Source organism: Salminus brasiliensis, chromosome 13 (assembly GCF_030463535.1).
Source record: "Salminus brasiliensis chromosome 13, fSalBra1.hap2, whole genome shotgun sequence".
Lineage (NCBI taxonomy): Eukaryota > Metazoa > Chordata > Actinopteri > Characiformes > Bryconidae > Salminus > Salminus brasiliensis.
The window spans coordinates 35,624,417-35,644,511 of record NC_132890.1 but is presented as its reverse complement, the minus strand read 5'-3'; the positions used below and the strand labels follow the sequence as shown (position 1 = coordinate 35,644,511).

Sequence of the window (20,095 nt, the reverse complement as noted above, 5' to 3'; positions counted from 1 at the left end):
CTGTTTCTGATACACAGGGAGGCCGAGATACGAAACTGCAGACCTTTTGTCTCCAGTAACAGACGTTTCTTTGTTTTTAGGAGAGGGACGCAGAGTATGAGGCTGAGCAGAGGCGAATAAAGAAAGAGAAGGAAAAAGAGGTCGCACGACTCCGGGCTCTCCAGGAAAGGGACCGAGACCACAAGGCTGAGCAGGTACAACAGCATCCACTCTTCTGCTGGTCTCTGAGCAGGTCAGTTAGCAGCAGTACGTTTGTCTCTGTAATGATCAGCAGTGTCACCTGCTTAATTAACCCTTCGGAAGCTACAAGCGCGCCAGCACATCAAATTGGATGTTTCTGGATATTTACATTAATATATTTACTAAATACAGCACAGAATTGCATATCTAACATTTCCAGAATCTGTAGAGTCCACTCTTTCTAAGGAATCTTCCATTGCCAGTAAGGCAAGTGACCAGTCTCTGCCTCTTGTCCCATCTAACTGATGGATTTGAGTGTCCATCATCTGACTCTCATCTGTAAATGGTGGATTTGTGTGCCATGGTTTTGTGTGAAACTGACCTATGGACACTCAGAAACTCGTCTTCTGCTTCTGCAAGTGCCTAAAGATGATTTTAAGCATATATGCAGAAATTGAGGGTTAAATCCAGAGGTTTAAAACCATGCATTACTTAAATATCGTCGCTGTCCAGCAGAAACCATGCATCCTTGTTTTTGCTGCTTCTCACATTTTGATGTAATGTGAATCTGGCAGGTGTTCTTATTATTAAATCAGAATTTTATGATAAATGGGCCAACAGAAATGCTCCAAAATGATTTGGAATGAAATATTTTACACTGACATCCATTGAAAGTAAAAAATGTGTTTTCTCTCTCCTGCAAAGATTCAGTTTTGGAGAAACACATGGAGTTTGCGTGACAGTGATGATATATTGTCCGTGTCACAACAAGTAAAGGGGAATCCTTTCTTATTGCCTCACTGTTTCCATACAGAAATAAGGGCAGTGTGAAGTGTTTTACAGCTTTTATGGAATTTAGGACAAGATCCAGTGGAATGATTTTCAGTTCTGATCTTGCCCGGCATAGTTTGGTGTATCCCACTGTGTAACACACCCTGTTCAGCTCAGGAAGAGTTTGTTAATCTTACCTGTCATCTTGTTCTTAGAGACTCATTAAAATGTACCTGCATAGGCTAGTAGTTGGCCCTCGTGTATTTATGTGTGTATGGAAGTGGAGCTTTGTCTTCTACCTGGTTTTCTGTGACTGTAACAGAAGTATGGTTCTGCCTTTATCGTTGGATTTACTTTAGTAGTTTATCAATCGTGGATTCAGAGTGCCTCTGCAGTCTAATGTGCTAACTCAGTGACCTGGGGGTTGCCAGTTCAAATCCTGAGGCATGCCACTTTGCCATCAGCAGACGGAGTCAGAGAGAGCGCAACTGGTTGAGCTCTCTTCGAGTGGGTAGAGAGTTCACTCTTCAATGTTGGCAGTCACAGGGTTAAACGATTTAATAAAAATGTCTTTACCTGCTTACCAAACGTATTGGGACACCACTCTTAATCATTGAATTCAGGCATTTCATTCAGTACCATTGCCACCACAGGTGTTTAAAATCAAGCCCTGCAGTCGGCCTTTCTTCCACACATTAGTGAAAGATCGGGAGGTTCTAAAGAGCTCCCTGAACTCCAGCGTGGTTCTGTATGTAATAGAAGACACCGCTGCACCAACAACAACAAGTCAGCTGGTGAAATGGTGTAATTCCCTCCCTCCTAGATCTTCCTCCATCAGCTGTGAGTGGTTTTATTATTGAACAGTGGAAGAGTTTAGGAGGAACAGCTCACAGAGAGCAGCTCAGCCACAGAGTGTCTGTCAGACCATGTAAAGCTACAGAGCGGGGTCAGGGCCGAGTGCTGAGCTCAGAGCAGAGTGCAGAAAAGCCTCCAACTGACTCAGCAACTGCAGCAGAGCTCCTGACCTGCTCTGGCTTCAACATCAGCACAGAAACTCCACTGTCTGGCAGTCTGATGGAGAAATCTGGGTTTGGAGAATGTCAGGAGAACACCACCTGCTTGACTATGCTGTGCCAACTGTAGTTGAAGTTTGGTGGAGGAGGGATTATGCTATGGGGGTGTTTTTCAGGCCATTTTGGACACCTCTTCCACCTCTGTGCTCTTTTCTGCTCCAGTGTGACTGTCAATGAAGGCAGAGTTTGATGAGTTTGGTGTGGTGGAACTTGACTGGCCCACACAGAGCCCTGATCTCAACCTCACTGAACAACTTTGGGACCTAGAACGGAGGTTGCAAGCCAGGCCTGCTCGTCCAACATCAGTGTCTGACCTCACAAATGCTCTTCTGGATGAATAGGCAAAACTGCCAATACACACACTCTAAAAACTAGCAGCAAGCCTTTACAGAAGAGCGGAAGCTGTTATAGCTGCCAATGAGAAACCAACTCCAAATTAATGTCTAAACGCTCCTGTAGGTGTGAGGTGTAGGTGTGCAAAATACTTTTGTCCATAAAGTGTATCTGTTTATCAACCATCTCCTAGGATGAGCTCAGGGCCCGTAGGAACCAGGAGGCTGCGGAGAGGGAATGGAGACGGAAAGAAAAAGAGCAGACCAAGAAGAAGCTGGAGGAGGAGGAAAGGCTGAAGGCTGCCCGTCTGGAGCAAGTCATCCACAGAGAACACATGCTGTCCATTGAGGCCGGCAGAGAGAGAGCAGAATTTGAGAGGGTGTTGAGGTACGTTACACATGCATCTTCTGTTAGTTATTTTTTTTTATCATATTACTATGCACCATTAATAGACCTGATCCTCAGCTGCTGCAGACGGACTTAATTTTTTTTTTAAAATTCATCTGTGTGATTATTTCAGTGAGTAAAACCAATCAGAGCTTTATTAGAACTGATAAAAGTGGCGACGTTACCAGTTAGCAGCCAGAACAAAAGCTCTAATGCTAACTATCCATTCCACCTTAAATAGCGCCGCAGTTACAGTGTGTACATTCCAACAACAGAGCAGAACTACTGCGTTATTTAAGGTGGAATGGAAAGTTCGGAAAAGAGGAAAACTTTAGCTTAGCTTTAGCTCAGAGCCTCGCTGTAAAGGAGACGCAGCAACAGCAGACGGCCACAGAGCAGCAGGTGAAGAGTGAGTTAGCTAATCTATCAGAAGAGGAGGATCTCAACTCTTAACTCTTCCACAAAACATTTGTTGATTTTTCAATATATTACTCCATTATCTCCATTTAGGAAGATATAATGTCCCTCCCATCCCGTCTTTACTCCTGAATCACGCCTGGTTAAAAACTAGTGGTCAAACTATGGTGGAGATCCTCTAATGTTCTACCAGCTTTGAACGGCACATTCAGAACCGAGGAGGTGACTAAAGCTAAAGCTAATGCTAATGCTAATGCGCAAACACTGAGTGATCAGACCCAGAGTTGTAAAGGAGCTGGGAGCTGAGTGGTCAGGTGGGTCAGTCAGACTGGACTGTAAGATATTAAACACTAACAGTTGATTAAAAAATTGCTCCAAACAAAGTAAATCAGATTTAGAATTTAGTCAGATTTTAGAAACCAGTACTAAAAAAGTGATTTTACTGCTGGTTACTGTTGATGATTAGCACAGCTTAGCCACTAAGTTCTGTTGCTCTATTATTCATATTAGTCAAATTTATTTATAGAAAAGCAAAAGTTGGATGGGTATCGGCCGATAGTCAGCATTAAGAGACTTGGATCGAACTTGAAAAAATGTGATCGGGACATTCCTAATCAGAATTACTTACAAAGCATGCTTTCCTACATAGGAACATGTCTCCGCAAGAGCACCTGGAGCTTTTCTGTGTGTTTAGCATTACCTGTGCACGCACTCTGAATGTTCAGATCACCACAGGCTTCTGAACGATGCAAAAAAAGTAGCAATACAAAGCTGTATACTTTCTTACACATTTTGTTTGGTCAGGTTGCCATGCATGTAAAAGTAAATGTGGCAACAGCTCTGACTAAGCTCATGTTGTTCAAAGTGGGAAAAGTGCAAAAGGTGAGGCATTCCAGAGGTCAAGAAGCAACATCTACACCCTCATTGCCTGCAGTAGTATTCAACATTACCATTAAATTAAGGAATTTCTGGAATGCCCATAGAATGAAAGCATGCATTCCACTGAAGAAACGTCAAAGGGCACAGATGGTGTTTATAGAAGTGTGGAATGTCGGCAGGAACACAGGAGCCATTTGGATTGCTGCTGGGAAAATGCACACCCACACTAGCTTATTTGTTAAACCTTGTTCCAGCAGTTTCCCTTCACATGGATGACTTTTGGTTCACATTTGGAATTATATTTTAGGCTTAGGTGAATGCAGTGTTTTGGGCCATGGAGACACAAGATTCAACAGCAATTTAGAGCATGCAATGCGGGTGTGGTGTTTAGCCCGTAAATGGTGTGGGTGGGTTAAGGGTGTTCCCTGAACATACCAGCAACTGTATAAACACAATAATTAAATGTCAGCCTAAGTGTCCGAAGTTCAGTATTTTTCGACTGGAATGACAAACATTGGTCACTACAGTGAGTTTTGGTGCAGATACTGTTAATCTGTTCCTGGAGTCATACACTTGCTGTTGACTTTCTTGGGTATTAGAAACCTAAACACAACTAAAATGAAACCATATTTCTATATTTCTATAACCTAATTCACAAAATGACTTTAAAATTTGCATTTATTCACATATTTAGTGGCTGACATACATTTTCATTGTAAAACATCCCACTGTCACTTCCCAGCAGAGCCCATTTCTTCACTGGTGGGAGTGGGGGGCGGGTGGTTTTTGATGAGTGGTCTCCGTTCTCCAATTAATAATTAAATAGATAAATGTAAATATTTCTAATTGTTCTTAGCAGGCACAATTAAAAGCCAATTTAATGTCAGGCTTAGGCCACGCCCACTTCTAATTAAAATGTACACATACAGCTACACTATTTTAAGCACTAAACAGACCCTATTAGGCATTCCATTAGATACATTTACCTTGTCCCTGCAATCATTGGACAGGTTATCAGATATACAGACCAAATCGGTGTTCTTCAAGTATCCAGTCACTAGATATGTTTTCATCTACTTTTAAATTGCAAGTGACAAAATGAAAACCCAGATTTTTGTTTGCCATTTTTTCCATCAAACTGACTGAAAAATACCATTGCAGCCTTATTTATTATTAACCTCCATTGCAAATTAGGGTTATTAGCAAAATGGACAAACTTCCAACTGTTTGCAATTAACCAATCAAACAAGACCAATTTAAATATCTCAACCCAACCAATATAATAAGTGCTTTCTCCACATTCAACCCAAAATACCACTTTTAATGAAGACTCCGGTCTCAGAATCATTTAACACCTTCATAACAAGCGTATTTATGCTTACATATGCTTCATTCTTCCTCCGCTGATACCGCTGATCCTGAGACCCATAAAGGTCCAGTTTTGGTTCATCGCTCCACAGAACAAAATCTCAGAACTATTTAAAAATAGTTCTCAGGTGTGCTGATTTAATCTATACTGGTAGGTTTGAAGTCTTACCAAAGCAACTCAGGGCTTTGACTCGGTCCCTCCACTTGGCCAACACATTCACATTTGCTTCTTATCGTTATTTCATATCACTGTTTTGCTTCATAATAAGATTATGTCTCAGCTGCTGTTCATGGACAGATTCTTTGATATAGGGCAGATTTCATGATTCCCATAACAATAACAAGTCCAGTTTCATAAGCAGGAATACATCCTCACACCGTCCCAATACCGCCACCATGTGCACACAGATACGCCAACCTCTCCATTCTTCCACTGACTGTTGTCTCAGCAGTTCCTCTCCTCTGCTGTCTAAGCACACCTTTTAACGCATGAAAGACATTCAATCTGACCGCTCACATTCGAATATCGAATGTCCACAGATCGGATACCTATCCTGTTCACACAGACTCAGATCTGTGTCACATTAAGGCAAAAATCAGATTTAAGTCACTTCGAATAACTTTAAATGAATCATGCAAGATGGCGCCGGCGAAGCAGGCTACCATTCCGACTGCTCTGACCCAATTTGCCAATTTTTTTAAATAGATTTTTCCCGAATTTTCAGAGACCTCTTTCTCTTCTCCATGTCTTGCATCAGTTGGGAAACGTCCTGGAGGTGACTTTTCCCAATAAAACCCACATATTAATAAATATAAACCCCTGATATTATTATAGGGGTTATAATATTATTATTACAATAATAATTTCTACTTATTTTTCTACTTATTAATAATTTCCACATTTTTTTAGAGACCTCTTTCCTTTCTCCATGTCTCGCATCAGTTACGATAGAAACACTCCACCCAATGCCTCTGGTTGGGGAAACGTCCTGGCATTTATATTAATAAATATAAACCCCTGATATTATTATAGGGGTTATAATATTATTATTACAAGAATCATTTCTACCTCCCGCTCAGTCGCACAACTTATATTGCACCAGCACTTTTAACCACTTTAAAGCCGTTCACTTGCTAGTTGCTAGTTGGACCACTGTGTATGTGAGGAATAAAAGCCTGGCTGCTTTACCGACTGATAAGTTGACATGAGGATGTGAGCATTTCATAGCGAGTTTAAAAAAGTCAGTAACGACTTGACTTAACGATTTGACTTGAAATGTGAGGCAGAATTGAATCGTTCATACTAGCGCTAGACTCAATATTATCATCGTTACCAATAGATCACCATATCAGAGGCTATTTAAGATGAAGCACCCTGGTACTGCTGATGTTCTGTGCTGATAAAAGGTCTTGCAAATGTGATCTAGTCATGGGAAAAACACAAAAGCTGTGTTGGGAATCGCTCCCTATTACTAAGTTTAAAATCTCAACGGGACATTTCACTTCCTGTTGGGGTTGGAGCGGTAGGAGACTTTCATGGTATTTACAGTCTCTGTAAATATGGGTGTATGGGATCACAGTGTACAGTATTTCACAGTTGTTGTTCTTCTTCTTCTTCCCTGAGTCTTAAAGGAATTTAGTTTTTTGGTTGGAAAAAGCTGGATTACAATTAAAGCTTAAAACTATTTATTAATGAAAGTTACCTGTCTCTCTTTTGAAAAATAATGTCACGTCCGTCCTGGTTTTACCACGTTTGTTCTAGTTTTCGCCTCATTTGTCCCAGTTTTGTCTCATCTATTCCAGTTTTGCTGTGTCTGTTCTGGTTTTACTAGGCCTGTTTTATTTCTAGTTAGGCCTGTTTTAGTTTCTCCTCAGTTCTGGCCCCTCCTATGCCTCAGTGTTCACACCTGTACCTCGTTCCTTGCCATGCCCTCTAGTTCCCTTTAGGTGTCCCTCGTCCGTTCTTGTATTTATACCCCTGTGTTTCAAGCTTGCATGGTGCATGTGTTTGTGTTCCTGTCTTTGACATGTTCTTGTCAGTCAGCGGTTTTGTAAAATCAGTGTCCAGTTGTTACCTTGCTCATCAGGTGTTTATCTAGTCAAGGCCCAGTTGTTACCTCGCTTGGTTTGTGTCCTTAGGAGTCTGCTCATCACCTCATTCGGTCAACCTCCTGGGTTTGTCTGGTCTGGTTTCTTTGTATCCTGTCTTGCCTTGTTTCCACGTATCTTTTTAAAGAAATTACCTGAAAGTACGTCCGTTTCTGCCTCCTGCCTCAGCAAGCCGCATGACAAATAATAATAATACTAAGAAAGCGAGCTGGAGAAGCTCTTTTCAAACCATACTGGTATTATAAAAAAATATAATTGAACAAACAATTCCACCAATTGCTTACTATTTATTAATCAATCAATTCATGAAGAAAATAATGACATTTATTTACAAACAGAATTCCAAAAAAGTTGGGACACTAAACAAATTGTGAATAAAAACTGCAATGATGTGGAGATGGCAAATGTCAATATTTTATTCGTAATAGAACATAGATGACAGATCAAAAGTTTAATCTGAGTAAATGTAACATTTTAAAGGAGAAAAATGTTGATTCAAAATTTCACAGTGTTAACAAATCCCAAAAAAGTTGGGACAAGTAGCAATAAGTGGCTGGAAAAAGGAAATTGAGCATATAACGAACAGCTGGAAGACCAATTAACACTAATTAGGTCAATTGACAACATGATTGGGTATAAAAAGAGCTTCTCAGAGTGTCAGTGTCTCTCTGAAGCCAAGATGGTAAGAGGATCACCAATTCCAAATATAGTGCAGCAATACCAGAATGGTGTTACCCAGCGTAAAATAGCAAAGACTTTTAAGTTATTATCATCAACCGTGCTTAACATCATCAAAAGATTCAGAGAATCTGGAACAATCGCTGTGCGTAAGGGTCAAGGCCGTAAAACTCTACTGGATGCTCGTGATCTCCGGGCCCTTAAACTTCACTGCACCGCAAACAGAAATAACAGAATGGGCTCAGGAATACTTCCAGAAATCATTGTCAGTGATTACAATCCACCGTGCCATCCGCCGTTGCCAGCTGAAACTCTACAGTGCAAAGAGGAAGCCATTTCTAAGCAAGCTCCACAAGCTCAGACGTTTGCACTGGGCCAGGGGTCTTTTAAAATGGAGTGTGGCAAAATGGAAGACTGTTCTGTGGTCAGATGAGTCACGATTTGAAGTTCTTTATGGAACACTGGAACACACCCATCCAGACGTCATCACTTTCAGGGAAGACCCTGCATTTTTCAACAAGATAATGCCAGACCACATTCTGCAGCAATCACAACATCATGGCTACGTAGGAGAAGGATCCAGGTACTGAAATGGCCAGCCTGCAGTCCAGATCTTTCACCTATAGAGAACATTTGGCGCATCATAAGGAGGAAGGTGCGACAAAGAAGGCCCAAGACGATTGAACAGTTAGAGGCCTGTATTAGACCTGAATGGGAGAGCATTCCTATTTCTAAACTTGAGAAACTGGTCTCCTCTGTACCCAGACGTCTGTTGAGTGTTGTAAGAAGAAGGGGGGATGCCACACAGTGGTAAAAATGGCCTTGTCCCAACTGTTTTGGGATTTGTTGACGCCATGAAATTTTTAAAAAACATATTTTTCCCTTAAAATGATACATTCTCTCAGTTTAAACTTTTGATCTGTGATTTGTGTTCTATTCTATTCTATTCTATTCTATTCATTGCATTCAGTTTTTATTCACAATTAGTTTAGTGTCCCAACTTAGCTGACGCTCTTATCCAGAGCGACTTACAAGGTGACTTGTATTACACAGGCAGGCCAATGTAGTGTTAGGAGTCTTGCCCAGGGACTGGTGTAGCGCAGCATAGTCCCCCAGACTGGGAATTAATAATAAATCCATAATGAGAATAATTAGCTGGTATAAAAAGATAGAAAAAAACTATACTTTTTCCACCTAATTATTTCCATTATGGATTTATCTGCTGATTACTTTCTTCATGAATCGATTGTTAAATTGATTAATAAATAGTAAGCAATTATCTGTTCAATTGCATTGCACTGTTCAGCAGCATGATAACTGTGGATATATACAGAATATCATCCTAAATCTATAAATGGGAAGAGACCAAAGTGCTGGAAACAGATTTATTTGACATATTTAAATCACTGATAAAATCCAGATTAAATGTATGAATAGTTTCTAGTGTTCGACTCAATAATGCATAAAATACTGATATTTTTGGCTTGTTCTGTCTACTGTGCCTATGCAAATCTCCACTTCGAGGGAGGCTTCCCCACGAGCATGTTGTCCCTCCTTCGTAACCAAGAAGCTTTTCGCTGAAGGACGGGACTTTATCTGTAAACAGACGCCATGCTGAGCGTTATGAGAACTCCCATCCCTATTTCAACCAGTATCAGCTCTCCTCATTAGTAACATCTCTGGTCAAACCTACTACCTGAGTATTATATGGGGATATTTATTTATTTTAATATATAACAATGTTTATATTAGTGAATTTACAGTGCCTACTTATTTAACCCTTTAGAATGTCAACCAGTGGGGCGCTGCCACTATGATCCGAGGATCGCTGGTTCAAATCCCAGGTCACTGCTTGCCATCGGCACAATTGGCGCTCTCTCAGGGATGGGTTGATGGCACTTCCTCTCCACATCACTCCTAGTGTGACGTTAGTCAGCACCTGTTGTATCGGTTGGGGATACAACAGGTGCTGAGGAGCCACGCTGTCTTCTGAGTGCGCTGGCTACCTAGCGATGCTGCATCTGGAGACATGCTAGGGGGGATTGTGTTATTGGCCTTCCAAATTGACTAGAAAGTAAGGTAAAATGGTCAGCCAATCAAAAAAATTAAGCTTTAATTATTAATCAAAGGTTAGAGAAGTAGCCTCGCGACCTGAAGGTTACCGGTTTGATCCCCTGAACCGACAATCGACAGGACATGACTGAAGTACCCCTGACCGAGGCACGAACCCCAACCTGGGTGCCGCAGCTAGGGCATCCCACCACTCAGGGCACGCTTGCTCACTGTCCCCCTAGAGTGTGCGTTTGCACCCCCTAGTGCATGTGTATGTGTGCGTGTTCACTGCACGGGTGGGTTACAGACTTTGTGTGTAACACATATGGTAATATTGGGTGGTCCTTCTAACCTGGCAGGAGCCACATCTTTACAAAGGAACCTTTTGGAGTGTTTTGAGCAGAGTACAGTATAAGTATCGTCCTGCAGTGCCAGCATCTGCCCAGAGTGTGAGTTTGTCCTCTCCCTCTCTCTCTACACGACAGGACACAGCAGGAGCTGATAGCACGGGAGAAGCAAAAAGAGCAGCTGTATCGGCAGCAGGTCCTCCGCCATGCTGAGGGTGTCCGGCAGCAAGTCCGCGAGCGCGAGATGCTGGCCGTCACTCGGCGGAGGGAGCTGTTCCGTGAGGGGGAGAGACTGGACGAGGAGGCGCGTAGCCGCAGAGCCCGACTGGAGGAGATCAAGGAGAAGAAACTGAAGGAGCTGAAGTAAGTCCTAAATGGTTAAATGTTGATGGTTAGTTGACATCTATAATATATATATATTCTGTAACCAAATTGACCCGTCTGGCTTTTGCCAGTCCTGGCTATTCAGGAATTAATTGTATGGCTGAACTGGACTCATGAATTAGCTTTATCAGTGACAAGATAATAACAAAAGTGAGTTTGAAGCTATTGTTGTAATTAACTTTAGACTCTCAGCATTGGAATTTGTGCAGCTGATTCATTACGTCACATAACAGCACATTCATTACGTCTCCACCTTTGAAAACTATCAACAGTGGACAGACCCAATTGATTACGCCACTTTCACTGCCGCTGCTTCTTGCTTTATCCTTCTGGAGAGAAGTGTCAACTGACACATTACTATTCCTTATTGATTGTAAACACTCATGACTTAAAGCTTGTACTGCCTCTGAGCCTTTATAAAGTGTGCTGAGGATTAAAAACATGATGGTGGTGGGATATAACATAAGTAAAATAGGATTGTAGCTTAAAAAGACAATACAGGTCTAGTGATAGTTCCCTCGCACAACACAGTTTTCAAATAAAGCTTTAGCCTCGTATATAGATGTAGCTAGTCAGTCAGTGCAAGCTGCATGCCAGTGCCTGTTAGATCCCACGCTGTGGCTAATAGCATTTAAATTGATGATTTAATGAGTAATTTATTGATATTTTATGACATATCATTTTGTACTCTGATAGTTTGGTAAACAATGCAGATACACAATACAGACAGAAGTATTGGGACATCTATCACCTAGAGGAGCTTTTCTGACATCCAATTCTAAACCCATAGGTATTAATATGGAGCTGGTCCCTCTTTGCAGCAGCAGGTCTGGAGCTCTGCAGTTATTGAGTCAGTTGGAGGCTTTTCTGCACTCTGCTCTGAGCTCAGCACTCGGCCCTGACCCCGCTCTGTAACTTTACGTGGTCTGACAGACACTCGGTGTCTGAGCTGCTCTCTGTGAGCTGTTCCTCCTAAACTCTTCCACTGTTCAGTAATAACACCACTCACAGCTGATGGAGGAAGATCTAGGAGGGAGGAGATTTCACCAGCTGACTTGTTGTTGTTGGTGCAGCGGTGTCTCCTATTACATACAGAACCACGCTGGAGTTCAGTGAGCTCTTCAGAACCTCCCGTTCTTTCACTAATGTGTGGAAGAAAGGCCGACTGCAGGGCTAGGGGCTGGATTGAAAACACCTGTAAGTGATATAGAGGTGTGTCCCAATGCTTGATTAATTGCTATATTTCTTGAACTCAAACAAATAGCAGAAATATTATAAATATTATATAAATAATATATATTTTTTGTTTATTCAGTTAAAAAAGAAACATTTTGTGTAATACCATTTTAATCCCATGCTAAAGGTTCGATTTGGACAGATTTTACATGATAAATGATATATATTTTTTGATTATTTTTAAAAAAAAAGAAAAATTCTGTGTAATACCATTTGAATTCCATGTTAAAGGTTTGATTTGGATTTGGACAGATTTTACATGATACTGTTTTGTGCTCACCAGTTTAGTCTGTACTGATAAGATAAGATAATCCTCTATTAGTCCCACAGTGGGGAAATTCTGTGAGTGGTTTTGGTTGTATTGGGAGCGGTTTCGGTTGTATTGGGAGGGGGTTTGGTTGTACTGGGAGGGGGTCTGGTGGTACTGGGAGGGGTTTCGGTTAAAGAATGTGTGTTGGAGAGACAGATGTGTTTACACTACTGTAACGTGGCTCAAATGTGTCTCGGATATGTCCCTCTCCTGAAGTGGTTTGAGTGATGGGATTTGGATCTGGTTTACACATGGGTGCATTTTTATGTAGCTTGTCCTTAATAATCCTAATACTATATCTGACGCATGAAGTGACCATAGGGACAGACCATGTGTAAGTGTAAATGTACATGGTTAAAATCTAATCAGGAAAGGTGTAAACAAGGCTTTGCCATGACTATGATGATCTGCAGGAGAAAGAATCAGTTATTCTTGCTGATATGCCCCGGGCACTGCTCCCAGCCTGCCATAGTAATGTACTCGCATGCACCTGCTTAAACCTGCCTTAATAGCGTAATCTAACAACTGTGAATGTCAGTAATTCCATGGTTTCAGGGTGATGAAATATGAAGAGTCTTGTTTTTAATGTTCCAACCATCTGATCTCCAGCAGCACCACCGCCATTAATCATTTAAAACTGTTGAGTATGAATGTTTTACCTCTTTGTCAGCCTGTTGACGTCATGAGCCATTAGGTGCTTTGCTCAGTACTACAGGAAAGGTAGAAGGGCACTTAATACAGTAGTAAAGCTAAGAAGGCTGTGTTCCGATTGTACTGCCTCTCTTTCCTAGCGATACTATGGTCATCATCGCCTAGGAGTCCACGTGGGCATAGTTGGCTATTCCTCTGCGTGACCCTGTCGAGCAAACCAGTCAATCATGAGTGTCTAATCAATCACATACTGTTCCCTGCATGAGTATTTAACCCACTTAAGTCATCGGATTCATCTGGATATTGGTTTTATGTAGAAAAATGTTGTTACTGTTCCTATTCAACCCCCCCCAACTCTCCCTTTAATGCAAGTACCACTGGCCAGACAATCTGATGAAAGCTGTGATACTAAAGACTGAAAAGTTCTGAAGTGTCTAAAGTAAGATACTTAAGATAGAAAAAGGCTATAAACTAATAATAAGAGCTGGGATATCCCAGTGAACGCTGGAGTTCAGTGAGCTCTTTAGGACCACCCATTCTTTCACTGATGTGTGGAAGAAAGGCCGACTGCAGGGCTAGGGGCTGGATTGAAAACACCTGTAATCAGTGATATAGAGGTGTGTCCCAATACTTGATTAATTGTTATATTTCTTGAACTCAAACAAATAGCAGAAATATTATAAATATTATATAAATAATATATATTTTTTGTTTATTCAGTTAAAAAAGAAACATTTTGTGTAATACCATTTTAATCCCATGCTAAAGGTTTGATTTGGATTTGGACAGATTTTACATGATAGTGTTTTGTGCTCACCAGTTTAGTCTGTACTGATAAGATAAGATAATCCTCTATTAGTCCCACAGTGGGGAAATTCTTAGTGTCACAGCAGTAAAGGGATAGCAAGACATACCAATGCAAAAATGTAGATAAATTACCAATATATACACAATAAAAATAATAGAAGTAAAAAAGCAATAACAATATTATTTACAGATTATTTACATATAATTGCAAATTGACGCTTACAGCTATAATATTTTAAAATATGACAGCAAATTCCCAGTGAACAGTGTTGGGTCAGCTGGGAGGAAATGGAAGACACTCAGGCACTGCTTAGGCACTAGATAAGACCTTCCCTGAAAACAAGCATCTGGGATTTCTGACTTCTTGAGCGTCAGAGACTCTACATTGGATTCTCAAGTGGATGTGTTGGTGCTAAGGAAGCAGGGGATATTCCAGGACTAAGGTTAGGAATCTGTGGGTTAGGCTTGTTAAAAAAGATAAGAAAGGTAACAAAGTCGGACCCTTATGAAAAGAAGAAGGAAGCTGTTTAGACAATTTGCTTAAAAGCAACTCTTGCAGAGGTGAAGTAGCTGAGCCATGACACTGCAGCAAAGGGAGCTTTTCTTGTGATGTGGGAGCTCTTGATAGTTAATGCGATTAGTTAAGTGGATGAAAACCACAATCCACTATCAGAAAGTTGGCTGACTGCAATGCCTCCTTTCATTTAGCAGCTGTATGCTTGGAAATGTAGAGCCTTAGCCTCAGCCTTGTGGTGAGTAACCCCGTCTTACTTTGAAGTCAAGTCATGTAAAGTTGCTGATGCTGAGGTCACCATTAACCTTTGAAGTAGGATGTCGGAAAGAGGAATGACCTCACACTCGAGTTGGCTGTGTTCCAGTTTTCACATTTCGATAACTGTACACTACATTGTATATTTCCAAAACAGCTAAAGACTTGGAGTTTACCACAACTGGTTTACCGGTGCTTAATGGCAAATAAAGAAAAAGGTGTACGTATTTGTCACTGCACTGTGTACAGCAAAATGTGTCCTCCACATTTGACCCATATGTGGTAGTGAACACACACACCCAACACACACACACACTAGTGAACTAGGGTCAGTGAACACACACACACCCAGAGCGGTGGGCAGCCAACTCCAGCGCCCGGGGAGCAGAGAGAGAGGGTGAAGGGTCTTGCTCAAGGGCCCAACAGTGGCAGCCTGCTGAGCCTGGGTATCGAACCCACAACTCTGTCATCAATAGCCCAGAGCTCTAACTGCTGAGCCACCAAAATATGTCCAAAATAGGTCCCACTTTTTATGGGTTAAGCATAAAAAGTTAGCATTGTCGGCATTGTGCCAGGTTAGCATCCATATTGTATTGATGCCCTTTGATAACAGTGCATTATACAGTATTTGCATGTCCCAACGTCATGGAAACATGTCCACAGATAGAAGTTGGACAGCACCACAGCTTTTACTACTGTTGATGTGTGGATCGGCCATCTTGGATTTTGAACTTTGGGTTGGTGAGGCTATCCCAACTTTCCAAGTAGGAAATTCAGCTTGTGGGGGCGTTCCAGTTGAAATGTCTTACTTTGAACTAGGAAAATCAGACACAATCTGAAAGGCCTCCAACTCCCAATGTTCCAAAACTTCAACAGGTTAGAGAGAGAGAGCGAACCAGAGAGGGAGGTGGTGGCGTTGATTGTGCCGAGAGTGACAGAGGGGCAGTGTGAGGAGGATCTGTGGTACAGGCCAGAAAGAGGGACAGGGGGTAAGAGTTAAACATGAGCAAACAGCTAAAGGGGGAATTCCCAATTCCGGAGTCGGAGTACGGGAAAGTGGGAGAGGAGGCGGTCAGCGGCATGAGGTCGGGAAAATCAACTGGACGAGGAAGCAGATCCGATCAAGACAGCAGGTACGCAGAGAACAGAGCGTTCAGGGGTCCATGTGGAGAGGAGAAGAGGAGGTACACGGTGTGAGGAAGTGGAAGAGCGCACAGCTTTGGTGTCTTCATACTTAGCTTGTGTTAGTAATAATGGCTTTAGTAAGAGTCTGTGCAGGGGTGGAAGAGATCATGGCTGTAGGTGTGAGGCAAAAGGAGCCACTTCTAACCTAGCTCATAGTTCAGATCAAGGCAGCATCATCCAGGGTAGCAGGGATGCGTAGAGAATGGACTTAGTTTCGAATATTGGGTGGAATGAATTCGCTGATGGCGCAGGCAGACTGCTAGGAGCCTTCAGGAGTCCATGTGGAGAGGAGAAGAGGAGGTAAGCGACGTGAGGAGGTGGAAAAGCTCAGTGGTACAAAACACTGGCAGGATTGGTCTCTTCACAGCTGGGACTGGACAACTCCCCAAGACTAAGTGGACAGTGGTGGCTCAGCGGTTAGAGCTCCAGGCTGTTGATGACTTGAGGGTTGTGGGTTTGATACCCAGGCTCCGCAAGCTGCCACTGTTTGGCCCTTGAGCAAAACCCTTTTCCCCCTCAATGCTCCTGAACTAACTGGAGTTAGTTTACCACCATTCTGGGTGTGTGTGTGCTCACTGCCCCTAGTTCACTAGAGTGTGTGTGTGTGTTCACTACCACAGATGGGTGAAATGCGGAGGACACCAGATTGTGGACAGTTGTGTTGCATATGGCAGCATGGCAGGGTCATGGGATTTCCTCAACCCAAATGGATGTAATGCAGAGAAACGCTGTTAGCTGCTTGTGGGAGTTTGTTGGCAGTTAGTGGTTTGCCTTATTAGCTGTGAGTTAGAGTTGGCATGGTGAAGTGAATGCCCTGTTTGTTGACTCCCAACGTTTCACAATTTCATGAGATAAGAGAGAGAGCGAACCGAGGAGGGAGGTGGTGGCATCGATTGTGCCGAGAGCGACTTTTCTGAGCAGAGGAGGCAGAGTGAGGAGGATCTGTGGTACAGGCCAGAAAGGGGTGGGGGAAAGCAAGAAGAGTTGAACATGAGCAAACAGCTAAAGGGGGAATTCAGAATTCAGAAGTCGGAGTACGGAAAGGTGGGAGAGGAGGCGGTCAGCGGCGTGAGGTGGGGAAACTCCTCTGTCCGAGCAAGCAGATCCAGTCAAGAGATGTCTTCATACTTAGCTTGTGTTAGTAATAATGGCTTTAGTAAGAGTCTGTGCAGGGGTGGAAGAGATCATGGCTGTAGGTGTGAGGCAAAAGGAGCCACTTCTAACCTAGCTCATAGTTCAGATCAAGGCAGCATCATCCAGGGTAGCAGGGATGCGTAGAGAATGGACTTAGTTTCGAATATTGGGTGGAATGAATTCGCTGATGGCGCAGGCAGACTGCTAGGAGCCTTCAGGAGTCCATGTGGAGAGGAGAAGAGGAGGTAAGCGACGTGAGGAGGTGGAAAAGCTCAGTGGTACAAAACACTGGCAGGATTGGTCTCTTCACAGCTGGGACTGGACAACTCCCCAAGACTAAGTGGACAGTGGTGGCTCAGCGGTTAGAGCTCCAGGCTGTTGATGACTTGAGGGTTGTGGGTTTGATACCCAGGCTCCGCAAGCTGCCACTGTTTGGCCCTTGAGCAAAACCCTTTTCCCCCTCAATGCTCCTGAACTAACTGGAGTTAGTTTACCACCATTCTGGGTGTGTGTGTGCTCACTGCCCCTAGTTCACTAGAGTGTGTGTGTGTGTTCACTACCACAGATGGGTGAAATGCGGAGGACACCAGATTGTGGACAGTTGTGTTGCATATGGCAGCATGGCAGGGTCATGGGATTTCCTCAACCCAAATGGATGTAATGCAGAGAAACGCTGTTAGCTGCTTGTGGGAGTTTGTTGGCAGTTAGTGGTTTGCCTTATTAGCTGTGAGTTAGAGTTGGCATGGTGAAGTGAATGCCCTGTTTGTTGACTCCCAACGTTTCACAATTTCATGAGATAAGAGAGAGAGCGAACCGAGGAGGGAGGTGGTGGCATCGATTGTGCCGAGAGCGACTTTTCTGAGCAGAGGAGGCAGAGTGAGGAGGATCTGTGGTACAGGCCAGAAAGGGGTGGGGGAAAGCAAGAAGAGTTGAACATGAGCAAACAGCTAAAGGGGGAATTCAGAATTCAGAAGTCGGAGTACGGAAAGGTGGGAGAGGAGGCGGTCAGCGGCGTGAGGTGGGGAAACTCCTCTGTCCGAGCAAGCAGATCCAGTCAAGAGAGCACCAGCCGGGGTAGCAGATACGCAGAGAACTTCATTTTGGATATTGGGTGGAATGATTCCGCTGATGCTGCTGAGGCTGACTGACTGGAACCTTCAGCGGTTCATGTGCAGAGGAGAAGAGGAGGTAGACAGTGTGATCATACCTGGTGCAGGAACATCTGTGCTGACATAGGAATCGGAGGGCAGAGATGCAGATGTGTAGAACATGAGATTGGGAAGAGTCAGTTACTTCATAATTCCATGTACTTCTTTCTTATAAAAAGGTCATAGAAGGAACAAAATAACATGGGGAAAACCCTCACAATGCAATCGGTCAGTTACAATTTAGATTAGATTAAACTTTATTGTCATTACGCATGGACAAGTACAAGGCAATGAAATGCAGTTTAGCATCTAACCAGAAGTGCAATAAGCAACAAGTGCAGAATGTACAATAAATACAATATATAGGCAGAGATATGGACAAATGTACATGTGAAAATAATGTAGAGGAATAGAATATACTATAGACATGATATACAGATGGATTAGAATAAACTATACACATGATATACAGATGCAGTAGAATATACTGTACACATGATATACAGATGCAGACATGATATTCTATTCCATACAGACGGAATAGAATATACTATAGACATACTATAGGCATGATATACAGATGGAAGAGAATAAACTATAGACATGATATACAGATGGAATAGAATAAACTATAGACATGATATACAGATGGAATAGAATAAACTATAGACCTGATATACAGATGGAATAGAATATACTATAGACATACTATAGACATGATATACAGACGGAATAGAATATGCTATAGATATACAGATATATGATATACAGATGGAATAATTTACAGGTTAAATAACAATGGAAGGGTTGGTTATATGTATATTAAATGTATATACAGAACATATGCAGAATATGTAGAAATGATGATAATATACAATTTATGTACAATGTAATAATTATACAGAAAATTTAGTGCAGTCAATAACCAGAATAAATGTGTGTGAGGGTTACCGGTGGACAGAGTTCAGTAAAGAGACAGCTCTGGGGGAAATACCCGTTCCTTAATCTGCTTGTCTTGGTCCGGTGGCTCCTGAAGCGCAAGCCAGAGGGCAAAAGGGCAAAAAGACTATGAGCCAGGTGGGAGGAGTCCTTAAGATTGCTGCGAGCTCGACCACATTTCTTCTTCTGGACGTCCTCAACCAATGGAAGTGTAGTCCCTGTGATCTCCTGGCCGTTTTCACCACTCGCTATAGTGTTTTTTTGCGATGTGCGACAGTGCTGTTTTCATACCAGATACAGCTGGACAGGATACTCTCAATACCACACCGATAGACGTTCACAATGATGAGTGAAACAGGTGTTGTCTCCTTAGTGTCCTCAGAAAAAAGAGGTGCTTCTTGACCAGGCTGGAGGTGTTGGTGGTCCAGAACAGGTCCTCCAATATGTGTGTCCACGGGGACTTAGCTGGTAAATGTTCAACAGTCGTCCCACTGATGTAGACGGGGTTGTGTGTGTCTCCTTTCTCCTTCCTGAATTAATGATGAGCTCTTTTGTTTTGTTGGTGTTGTTAAGGAGCAGGCTACTGTCTGCACACCACATGACCAGATGCTTCACTTCCTCCCTGTAGGCTGTCTCATCATTGTTGCTAATGAGGCCAGTCGCTGTGGTGTCATCAGCAAACTTCATCATGGAGTTAGATTTATGAACAGTCCTGCAGTCTGGAGTGAAGAGGGAGTAGAGAAATGGACTCAATGGCACACAGCCCTGTGGTACACCTGTGTTGAGTGAGATGGTGGTGGAGTAGATATGGCCTGACTTAACATGCTGTGGCTTGTAGCAATTGCAAGTAATATCAGACCAGCATTACAGTTGTCTGATGTCTAACATTAAGGATCATTATATCCAAACTAGACAAAAAGGGCCGAATGTTAAACTGA

At 42.6% G+C, this 20,095-nt stretch overlaps 1 protein-coding gene across 2 annotated transcripts in view; it reads left to right on the top strand.

Moving 5' to 3' along the window:
- cfap45 (cilia and flagella associated protein 45) overlaps positions 1-20,095 on the top strand; it is a 45,529-nt gene that overhangs the window by 17,910 nt on the left and 7,524 nt on the right. For both annotated transcript variants that reach the window (XM_072695417.1, XM_072695416.1), the window contains exons 9-11: positions 81-194; positions 2,551-2,744; positions 10,733-10,957. In XM_072695417.1, coding sequence (XP_072551518.1) covers positions 81-194; positions 2,551-2,744; positions 10,733-10,957 — 533 coding nt within the window. The remainder of the gene's footprint in view (positions 1-80; positions 195-2,550; positions 2,745-10,732; positions 10,958-20,095) is intronic.